The sequence below is a fragment of the Stegodyphus dumicola genome, chromosome 2, assembly GCF_044657685.1.
Source record: "Stegodyphus dumicola isolate Sdum_Otavi_A_Nest chromosome 2, ASM4465768v1".
Classification (NCBI taxonomy): Eukaryota; Metazoa; Arthropoda; class Arachnida; order Araneae; family Eresidae; genus Stegodyphus; species Stegodyphus dumicola.
Window position 1 is genome coordinate 68,900,649 of NC_140769.1, and position 12,044 is coordinate 68,912,692.

A 12,044-nucleotide genomic window follows, 5' to 3' on the forward strand; every position below is an offset into this window, starting at 1 on the left:
CATAGGGTACGTAACGTTATATATGTTTGACGTAAATACGAGCCAAGGGCTTTTTCATAAAATGATTATGAACGCTTAACATTTATAAGCCCTTTGCAAAGAATTTTAGTCCTCTATGAAAACATTTCGCCCCTTAGACAGGTAACGACAATGAATTTGCTATAATGGGAAAAAGAAAAAAAAAAAAAAAAAAAAAAAAAAAAACTTAATTAGTTTTTCTACTCCGAAGATTCGTATATAACTTAACGTATGTTTCACATGAAAAATACCACCCCTAAGATGTGCCGCTCGGGGAGACTCACCCTCTCATCTCCCCTATCTAATTACATCACTAATTAAAAATAGTGTAGGTTAGGAGATAGTTCTTGTTTTCATTCTGCTGTTATGTCTGGATTCCCAGCGCTATCTGGCGAACTTTCGAAGTAGTGAAAAGAAAGAGAATTAGAACTCTAATTGCGTAGTTGGAGTGAAAAGCTTTTCTGAAAGAGAGCGTGTGTGGTTCTAACTTTTGAGAATTCGAAATGTAGTTAACATAAAGATGTATATATGTAAAATAATACTTCCATTTTTACACGGGCTCTTTTTATAAATTATAAAAAGTGCCCGTGTAAGATCCATTCGAGTGTGTTTGATCTAAGTTCTACATTTGGAGATCAGATAAAGTATTCCATATTCACCATTCCGGAATAGAAAAGGTTAGAGCTTTTTCTTACCTTTACGATCATGAATTTTAGAATATTAAATATGTGGTGATACTACGCTGCAATGTCAGTTTTCCGAGGATTTTCTAAATGGATATATGAATTAACAAACGATATGTAACTGCTACCTGAAATTTTGGGTAAATTGCTGTTCTGTAGAGATTCCATCCATGCATTTGTCTTTTCTTCTTGAATAAAATACACAGTTCGTGATCACCGTCGTTTCATTCCATTGATTTATTATTATATGAGCCGCAACATAATTACTAAGAGATTAGCGCTACTCATGCTCTTACCATAATTTTCTATCGGCTGCCATTGTGGAGTTGCAGGAATTTTTCACATTTCTAACGTTTCGAACAACAATTTCGAATTCTTAGGGAAATAGATCATATTATGCATTGTTTTTAGACTTTCAATGTATGTGTATATATATTTATGCTGAACTATAAAAGCATTTGAATTGCTGAAAATTTGATCCATTTTTAATGTTAATAAAGCTTTGGATTCACGTTCATATTGGCGGTTTATTTGCTTGTTTAGGTGAATACAGCAAAGCATATAGCAAAGTATATCAGGGATAGCTTCATAAAGGAAGGGTTATCTTTGTGGAGAAATTTCTAAAGAAAGCTGGATCATACCACCGATCGTCATATCGCGAAAACACCTGAGTGGTCAGCCCATCTCCGGAATCCGAACGACGTTCATAACACCAGGATTTAGCGTTCTCGTCTGATCGGCGACTATTAAGCTGTATACTGATGGTATCAAATAAGAATGGTGGTAAAAATTATTCCTAATATGGAATAGGATAAATGTTTTTATTTATAATAAGCCTGATAGCTCTTCCTTTTACAAAAGCATGGTATCGTTGGTGTATGTCTGGATAATGACATCCTCCCACTGTTTAAGTTAAAAACAGTATTAACTATGATATTTTACAAAAGTGGACCTGAAAATATAAATTATAAACTTTACAGAAGAGTCTAATTGTTGATCCTTAATTATTCCGTTAGTACTCAGAAAATAAATAACTTTACGACTTTTTTAATAGTCCTTCTTTCGTCCAATTAAATTCAATGGATATTTCAATAGCTTTAGTTACCAAATCATGACTTGTCACCAGATGTTATTAAGAGCATTTTTCATATCATTTTTCCTTAACTTTGTTTCATTTTCTCGATCAGCCTAAAAGTATTTAGGATTTTATTTATAGCGTGCCCCCGCAGTTTCTCTTCGAATCCAAATTATTCTAAGTGAGTTAATGACTACTATACGTAATAATTCAATTTATTTGCTAATAATCTACTCTGAACTTTATTCTAGATATAAAGTTATAAGGTATTTCTCCCGCCTTCCTAGCGTGCATTCGTGGTGTAGTGGCCTGCACGCTCAGCGCGTAATTGCGAAGTCCGAGGTTCGATTCCCGGCGAAAGTTTTGCATATTTTTGATCTCTCTTGCTTCCAAAAAAATCCTAATGTCTCTATAATGGCGCCCGAACTAAAAGGGTGTAGGATGAGGATTCTCCACACCCAGGGTTTGGCGATTAGGTCCCCTAAAAATCCCAGTCGCCCATTAAAAGGGGGAGTATATAAGGTACTTCTCCCGCCTTCCTAGCGTGATGTAGTAGTTCTGCATGCTGGACCGTAATTCCAGAGGTCCGTGCTTCGATTCAGGGCGAAGGCGCTGCTAATTTTTCATCTCTCCTGCTTCCAAAAACTACCTAATGTCTCTACAAAGTAAAGAAATACGAGCTAAATATTATTTTATTTCTCTCCCTCCTAAATAATAATATTCTTGCTTTTTATTAATCAGTTAGGAAAATTTCTGTTTTAAGATACTGATTAAGCAGATTTTACGGGTAACTGATTAAGCAGATTTACTAAGAAGACTGAATAACCTTTTAGATACTGATTAAACAGATTTTAATACTATTCTTGCATTTTATTATTTAGCAAAATTTCGCTTTTTAAATACTGATTAAGCAGAATTTTTATAAACTTTTATGGATTAACAATGAAAGTTTTATAATAATATTTCTTATTAAGCTATCTAAACAGCTCTGCAGACAGCTTATAATTATTATTTGATATATGTCGAATAGGTGGCAGAAGAATAACCATTTATTGCAGAAGAGGGTAGTTGCACGCATTCTGCGTTAATATTTTATCTAGCGAACCAGAAGCGGTGAATATTAAATAAAATCAGTCATGAATTTCATTCCCATGTCCTTATAGTTATCTTATACTAATTTCAAACCTGCAGTCATATGCAGTTATGGTACTCTTCATTCATTATCATTGTGTTATGGACCACTTAAAAAATTAGACGCTTGGTGTTTGCGTATTCTGATTAGCAAAACCAGAATCATTATTCAAGAAAAAATGATACAATGAATATTTATTATTCAGATGAGTTACATATAATGCACAGTATACACTAAAAGAAAATGTTGGTATATATAATTTTCAAGCATCTTCTTCTCCTTCAAGAGATTTGATTATGATGCTGTTCGCAACATCCAGTGTCTTCTCCCACGCTTCTACAGCAGATTCGTTCATCACATTGCTGCCTAATGATTCTATCAGAAGCTTTATCAGCACAACTTTGAGGTTCTGAAAATATAGAAAGTAAATAAAGTGTTATTAACATCATAATCTTAATGAATACCCTGCAAACACCAAGCACACTTCTCTAAAGCACAGCAGGTGAAAAATTCTTTTACTACAATTATTTCAATTTATTGCTATAAAGAAATTAACTCAAATTTTAACTCTTTCACGTTTTTTCCTTAATATATTTATTTTTGTCAAATTATAGATCCTTAACTACTATTATATGCAGTAAAACTGTAATATTCAATGTAAATTCTAAACAATATCAAGCCACAGCACAGTAAATATCAAATACTTTCAGAATACACTAGTTTTTAGTTTACATTTTTTGTAATATTCCATGAATGAATTGTGTAATGTGTCTTCTGAGGTAGTTTGTGCCTTAATGTTCGTGCCCGATTTCTCTCCTCTGTAAGGGGAGAAACCAACCACGTTCTTTTAGTAACCTTTTTGGGAGACCTGCTTCTATACGCTTGACTACAAACTGTAATGATGATGACTATTAGCTTGTCATATATAGTGTTAAGTGCATGAGTACTGTTGCATAGGCTGATAGTTCTGCGATATGCGCAGCTGTATGCTTTTCGAATTTTGAGTGACTCTCATAAGATATTTTGAAGCTTTACTTCAGTAGATAAATATCTAGACTATCCTGGCTGTAAGTAATTATTTTATGGTTAATCAGTGAGGGAAAATCTCTCACCGACCAGTCTTGGGTTTGAGCTCTTATATTTCTTGTGGTTAGCGTCAGGTCAGGTCAACTTTTGACACTTGTAATTGCGAAGATCGGAGGTGGATCCATGTCATTGGTGATTACCAAATTCCTGGAAGCCAAATAATCTAGCGCTTGTGCCTCTCGAAGTTTTTCTCCCTCCGCAAACCACAGATAACTTATAGCGTTGCAGTTTCCAGCTAGGATATGATGCATTGCACTGTTAAACGGATAAATGTCTAGTTCAGTTAACTGAGGTTCTATATCAAAGACCGATGGGGAGTAAATACACGTGAGTGCGGTAGTGTAATTAGTTGCAAAAAAAGAATAGTAACAGCATGCTCTGTGCTACGGAGATGCATACGGGTAATTCCCCACTGTAAATCATTGCAGCTTTATTATTCAGAGATATGAAGGTTTTGTAGTGGGAGGGCACTCCTGGGACCATGCCTTTGCTATGTCCGGCTCTTGCAACAAAGCTATTTCTATACGAAGCTGAGTGATAACCTGTATGATATTTAGTGCAGATGGATCAGTCCTTTGCAGTTGCATTTCAATATTCTGTGTCCCTGCTGGCCGCGATGCTGTGCTTGAATAGAAAAAGCCATGCATATTGCTGCTGGGAATGTGTGAGAACATTTAGAATTGCTCTTTAAGTGGAATAAGTGCTCGAACGAGCTGAGTAACAGAAGTTATATTCTGTGCATTTTGCGCTAATTGAAACTGTACAGTTGGCGCAGGATTCCGTTGAAGATTTGTATTATTGCAAGTATAGGTCTTTGCTGCACCTAGGACACACCGGGCTAGATTTACAAAAGCTGTTATTTGTGATGTCCCAGTTGTTGAAAGTTGCAGCACCATTGGTCGCGATAGAAGGTACGGAAAGGGCACGAGCTAAAACCAAGGAAAATACGAAATGACTTTATCATATAATTCTAGCATAAGGGATATTATTCTATTTCTTGTTGTAATTTCAGTGGGCTTGGGTGCAGTTTCAATGGGGGAGACATGAACTGGATCTGTGCAGGTAAAATGTTGGCAGAGTCTGGGATGATGTTATCGGTTTGGGCGTGAGTAGGCACACCAAAGAAAATTATATTCGCACTCGGTTGGTGGGTTCCTTAAGGTCTTAAGGTGAAATGCATCACACAGAGAAGATGTGCCTTACATCGTCTGCATGAAGCAGAGGAGATGCGGTGTTTCGTGAGGTAACGTGCAAGAAGCTCATGGGAACGGGTAGAACGCACATGTTGAGCTATAAACCCACGATTTTCAAGAGCTGATGCTGAGGGGGCGGAGATCAGAATTTTGACAGAATCAGCATTTTCTTCTTCCTCGTTTCCCTTATTTCAATAATGTACTTGAGATTAACGAGGAATGAGTCATTGGTGATTACCCAATTGCTAGGCAGTTATGATAGAAGAGACTGGCTGGAAGGCGTAGAGGAAAGACCTAGTACTTGCTTCTGAGGCTGTTGGAAAGATCATTAGCGGTTGATGAAACTGCACTAATTATCAAAAGATTTCGAAAATGGTGCACTATTGGTGATTCACCGGAAAGGAAGTTAAAACTCGTTAAGAGTCACCGTAATGCAAAAGAAAAACAGTTTGACACAGTATGTGTGTACTTTTGGATACTAGCTTGGTAACGCGGACAGTTACGGGAAGTAAACAGGCTACAACAACGACTGTTGTCGGAAAAAGTTCAGAGACTGTTTAAGTAATAAGTACTACGTAATCGCTTTCATATAAAAATTATGAAACAATAAAGCATTATGTTGCCCACTGGAGGACAGACTTGTACTGAAACAAACTGTAGCAAATGTCGTACTCTATAGTACAGTTAAACTAGAAATATAATTAGAGAGTCTGGCGAACGGTCTTTATATATTACGAATTCCTACTAAAAGTCCTGATCTACAGCAATTTACAAAGATCTTTTGAATTTCCTACATTTCCTACCTTTGGGATGTTATTCAAACAGATGGTATCTTTCCAACTGGCTGTCAGTTTGCTACTTTTTCAATCTAAATGGTCTTCGCAAAAGAGCACTAATTTTAAACGTTTTACATTTCAATCACAGAAATTACGATAGAACAAAAGGATATGTTTTAATAGAAGAATGGCTCTCATTATTTAATAGCACAATAATTACAAATATCGCTACGAGTGTTTGGCTCTTTGAACAAATCTGTAATAACTCTTTCACGTTAATTGATGTCTGGAAGAAAGATCCAAGTTTACTTTACTGAGAAAATTAGGATTAATGCTATATTAATGCTATAAAAGTTTACTTACATTAAAATGCTGCCTGTTGACATTTCTAGGGCGGTGGCTAATACCAGTTCTTTGCAAGATTTCTATGAGACACTCTGGATCTTCTAGGTTGTCGACAACAGAGTTGAGGGCATACATCACTGACGTGACATGGCCTAACAGTCGGCCGTTGCGGGGCAGATCATTCAATGGAACATTAGCAAAGCTTTTGAATAACAACTGGTACTCAGGGTAAGCTTCAAAAAACCTGAAATAATGAAAACTATACATAGGAAAAAAAAACAATACACCAAAATTGCAAACATAAAATCATTTCTCTTTTCACTTTAATTTGAAAGTTTGCAAAGAGTTATTCAGTGCAAATGGGAAGCACATATGATGAAACATTTGCCGGTGAGAATATTCCCAAATCATTTACAGCTATTTCCTGATTCACGATGATCCGAATTAAAGATTTTTCCGCCTTGTGATCGAGAGGAAAGCCCCGTGTATTCATTGAAAATTACTGAAAATTACGAACTTTGCATTGGGAGATGTGATAATTTCTTTAGCAAAGGTATTTGTAACACATGCAGCATTTGTAAAAAATGACGTTCACAAGCAGGTACAAAAAGGACCTACTCGCTATAAAATTATAAATTGCCTGCACAACAATTCTTGTAATAATTTTTTTAATTATATAAAAAAATAAAATTCAAAGTACGCTTCTACGCGTTAGAATTGCAAAAAGAATTTAACCCCGTGGTTGCTTATTCCTTAGCCATGATAAAGAGTGGCAAAAATTACTCTCTGGCCCCTTCATAACTTTCGCGGGTATCAACTATTAGTTATTTGTTTCGGCTTAATTTGTTTACGTATTCAGATTTTCTGAATTTTTATTAATAGTAATATAGTATATGAGAGGTTCTCCAGTGGGAAGAATTTTATATTTTTGGGAGCAGAGAGGTTTTGCATCCTAAGATTGGTAGACTCTAAAAACTATACAAGAAGCTCGTCGGAATGAAAAGTTTATAAGATAATCATGATATAAGAATAAAGAAGCCGCTGAAATATTACTTCGCTAAAATAATCAAACCACAAGAATAAAAGTATTTTCTTAATAAAAAAGTAAACATTAAAAATCGAATAAAACCTTAATATCATATATTTAATATAAATGTCTCCGATACCATTAGTCTTTTCTCAAATTATCTGATATTGTTGTTCTCCCTTCTGTAAAAATATTCGTGCTCAAGTGAATAAACCATTTTTCCTTTTCCTCAAAACAGTGATGGTCTAATATTCATGCTTCTGCTTTATTTTTTTTCTTCAGAGCGGGGCATTATTCTACGATTCCTACCTTTTTTTATGAGGTTGGTAATTTCGTTTCTTTGCATTCCTTCTGCACATTTATAATCGCTATTCTTCTAAAAATGTTTTTCAATTAGCACATATTTACAGTGTACACATTGTACACTTTTTAAGTGGAAATTCAACTGAAGTGCTAAAAAGGAGGATATTATGATTTATACATTAAATACGGACCCATACTTACTGTTATTAAGGAAAAAATATGCCTTGTAGCAAAGTTTCAATGAGTAATTCTATAAAACTGAAAGTTTATCCACGGCACAAAAATAACGACAAAAGCTTTTTGAAAATTATGGGAGTATTCTCGAAACTGTATTCAGGACAGGTTTTATGGACCTAATTATAAGATTACGAAAGATTTATATGCAGTAGCACTTGGTATGAGAAAACTAAGGTAGAAAAGCCTAACTGGACAAGTTTTAATCCGACCTTACACTCTGCAACTGACTAAATTTCATTGAAAAATAGATTGGGAGAGAAACAGCGATATGGCTACATAAATAAACAGCGATGAATATCGAAGCAAAAGTTTACATAGTCTGAACATTTGACTTATTTTCACTTTAAATTGATAAATGGACTGATTGTGTGTGTTTATCAATGTCGTTATTTAACGACATTTATGTGTTAATTTATGTGTTAATTTATGTGTGATTTATGTGTTATCAAGTGTCGTTTTAGTTAATGTTTCAAAAATATGTCCTTTTGAATTTATGTAAAAAGAATTTCTGCATGTTTCATCCTTGGCAACAATTACCAAAGCCTCAGATATTTTAGAAAGTGATTCACATTTCTTTGAAGGAGAACAGGTTTTGTGGGACAACATTTGTGGATCCTCCAGAGATGAAATCGCAATCATGTTAAGGATAAAATCTGCGTTCCTAACTTACGTAAAAAATATTCTTCATGAGTAGCTGGAATTCACTATAAAATACACCGCGGCATGTAAAGCACACAAAATCCTTCAATATTTATTATGAAAGGATTTGTGAAATACATGGGAATTACATTTAATAAAATACAGTAAAGCACATGAGGACTATGTGCTAAGTTTTGGTGAAGGATCTTGTGGGGAAAATTGTTCATATTTAAGTTATATATAGCATAACTATGAAACCACTCATGTAGGCAGCCGCTCATTCAGCAAATGGGGTAAGGAAGGGCATGAAAAAGATTGAGAACCACTGTCTTATGTACATCGAAATGTTACATTTTCAATTAAGTACTCATAGGAAATCTAACATTTCGCTACGGCACTCATTTTATTTTAGTTTAAGCATCTTTATTATTATTTTACAACATAGTTTGTTTAAATAGTATATGTATTAAGACTTATATCACATATATGTATCTTCATCATCACTTGTATATGTTACATTTTACATTTATTTTACATAAATATTACTAGATGTATGCAAAATGATAATTTCGTACCTCCTTTTTTGAAAAAAATTTACAAAATATATTGTTCATTTTAACGACCAAAATCTTCAGCAGATAAATAAAGAAATAAGCAAGAAAGGAAGAGACTTTGAGAGGGGAAGAGGGTAAACGCGGGATTATCTTGCAAATTTGATAATCAGAAGCTCTCGCAGGAAATATCTAGCACTTTCATGACGAGCACCGTTGAAACGCATTATTGAAAGAAAATTGTGAACATCAGATTAAGCCACGTCTTCCTCGTTAAATAACTCATCTCAGGACTGGCTAGACGCGGAATGAAAATAAAAAGCCTGTGACATTGATGGTAATTTACATTCATTTAACCTTTCAAGAAATGAAAAGACAAAGACCTTGGCCAGTTAAAATGATTCATTTGCACAAAGCGCGAAGTGTAGCTGAAACAATTTACTTTTACATCCTTTGAAACGAAGTTGAATTATTTAAAATAAATTTGAAAATGTACCCAAGAACATGAACACGATCTCATCGTGAAGAGGAATTCTGATGGATTTATTTGTTTAAAATGTCTTTCAATGGATTAAAAGCCAAAATAAAAATGCACTTTTCTTCGAGTGCGAAGGATGCTAATAATTCCTTTTGCTTTATCGAACTGTACAGCTGCAAGCGGAGGCTGACAGCTAGAACTGAAGGGTCGGGTTTCGAAATTTCCAATTAAAAATTAGTCAAGTTTAATACAGTGTAAGGTGTTTAAGTTATGTTTCACAAAACCCTGCGGTTTCATGTGAAGAAAATAGATAAGTCTCTATGAAACCAGACTGGGTCAAAACAATAATAGTAAACAGAGAGCGTTTTTCAGTGCAACGGGGTTTATTCAGGAACATTAAAGACAATCTACCTGTATATAGTAGAGCTGCAGGCTAGTTGCAATAGAAACGGAACGAGTTAGAAATTTCCGGAGACAGATACTGTAACTAGGGCCAAATTCAATTAAGCTAAAATCATAAAGAGTCTGTAGAATATTAAACGGATGTTTAGTTTCCATATTTTGTATAAGAGTTGTTAATTCAGGCTTAAAAACTTCCACATTCACATGTGAATTCCAACTCCTGTAAATTATTGCTATGTTTAAGTGCAAGATCTGCAGCAATTTCTTTACTTTCTTTTACGAAGTAAAGGAAGTACTGTAATCGCGAAAATTTTCGGACTGCTCTCGAATCTATTTGAACGATGTTTTTGCCTCCTACGGACGGTATAAAGGGCACTTTTTCCCCAAAATGCATTGTAAAATAAATTTAAAATGGATTCAGAAGAGATTTTTTTCGTGACGTCTGTACGTACGTATGTATGTATCTCGCATAAGTCAAAAACGAGTAGCCTCAGAACCTTGAAATTTTGTATATGACACTGCTATAACATGTAGCTGTGCACCTCCCTTTTTGATTGCAAGTGGCCGCACCAAAAGTTTGTATGTATATAAAACCATTCTGTTACCCGACTCGATAAGCTTAGTATTTTATTCTTATATGTAGGCAAATTGTGCATTTTTTTTTTTTTTTTTTTTTTGCTTTAGAAGTGATTGAATTACATTGTTCTTATGTTCCGGTTAGAATTTTTAATGCCTTTAGTTAATCTGCATGCAATAGTTGTAGAATTATCAACAATTTAAAAGTTGTTTAAGTGCTGCTAAGCCTAACGAAGTAGTTCCCCATTTGTTTACATTTGAAACTTTTAGTAGAACAGTGGATTTAGCTAGTTTCTGCATATTCAGTGTCTTTCTGCCGAATGTGACCAAACGTAACTCTCAGTTTCATGCACCGAAAAATCTGCCTTCTTGCCTGGTGGCCGAATTGCTTGTTTTTGCGTAGAAACTCCAATTTTAATTGTAAAAATTATTTTTTATCTGTTTTAACTGTATTAGGTGTTTTATGTTTTTCTGTATTTTACAATTTTTAATGACGTTGTTTTGAGTTTTTATGTATTTTTGCCTTGCCGGGAAGTGAAAACTGAATGAGAAATATATCTCTAATGAAATTCGAGTAAATACGTTTAAATAAAGTGCAGTAAAAAATTTGTATAGCTTAATAGGTCGTACAAGGAAGTCATGTGGTGTCCACATCAGCTATTTTGTAAATCAGCAACACTCTTTCATTGTAAAGGCGAGCCACAGAAAGAAGTAAAAATCACAACAGGTAGTTTTCATTTTTTGATATCGCCGCTCTGTTTGAGACAATAGAGTGCCAAGAAGTGTAAATTTGTATTTTAAACAATTTTTCGGGTATCAAGTAACTTCCTTCACCTGCTGTTTCATCTGTTTCCGCTATCTTAACTCTTCTTATTAAGAAATCCCTCCTCTGTACCGATTTCGTCAGCCAAATTTTGTACTTCTCGGAAATTTTGCTCAATACGCAATACAGCACTAATTTTATTCCACAATCTATTGAAAAATCTTTCTGATGTAATGCTTTATTTGTTCGATCGATGCATTATAGAATTTTATTCCATACAGAAAGAGTACAGATAAATTAATTTGTACAGATAAATAATTCGGAAATTTTTTATTCCATACACCGTACGGATTTGAAAAATCGTTTGCAATCATTTCATTACTTGCAAGGTAACTGAGTGTTGATCGTATCAGAGAAACTTTTAAGTGTTAATTTTAGGCCCTTCATTAAAATGCCCCGAACTGTTGTCTACATAGTATTGGTAAAAAGCAGGAGCAGTAGATGTAGATGCAGTGGTGAACACCGCTAAATTTATATTATGAGATTCATAAAGTACAAATACTGCTAAATTATTTCTTTCCAAAATATGTGCACTTACTTTCTTATATTTGCCAGCTATCTTTTCACCTTTATCAAATCCTTGCTCTTGCAATCCTGAATATTCAGTTTATCAAATTCCAGTATTTTTTTAAATTTCATTCGATAAACCTTCTCCCGTTTTTTTCATGCGATTGAATAAAATTAATGAAGCTTTCTTAAA

At 34.4% G+C, this 12,044-nt stretch overlaps 1 protein-coding gene across 1 annotated transcript in view; it reads right to left on the reverse strand.

Annotated features, from left to right (window-relative positions):
* Positions 1–3,084: 3,084 nt before the first annotated feature.
* Positions 3,085–12,044, reverse strand: part of glob1 (globin 1) — a 99,520-nt gene continuing 90,560 nt past the window's right edge. Inside the window, exons 2-3 of the mRNA XM_085810759.1 lie at positions 6,327–6,552; positions 3,085–3,317 (exon numbers count right to left, since the gene is read on the reverse strand). Of these exons, the coding sequence (XP_085666885.1) occupies positions 3,171–3,317; positions 6,327–6,552 (373 nt within the window). The 3' untranslated portion in view covers positions 3,085–3,170. The remainder of the gene's footprint in view (positions 3,318–6,326; positions 6,553–12,044) is intronic.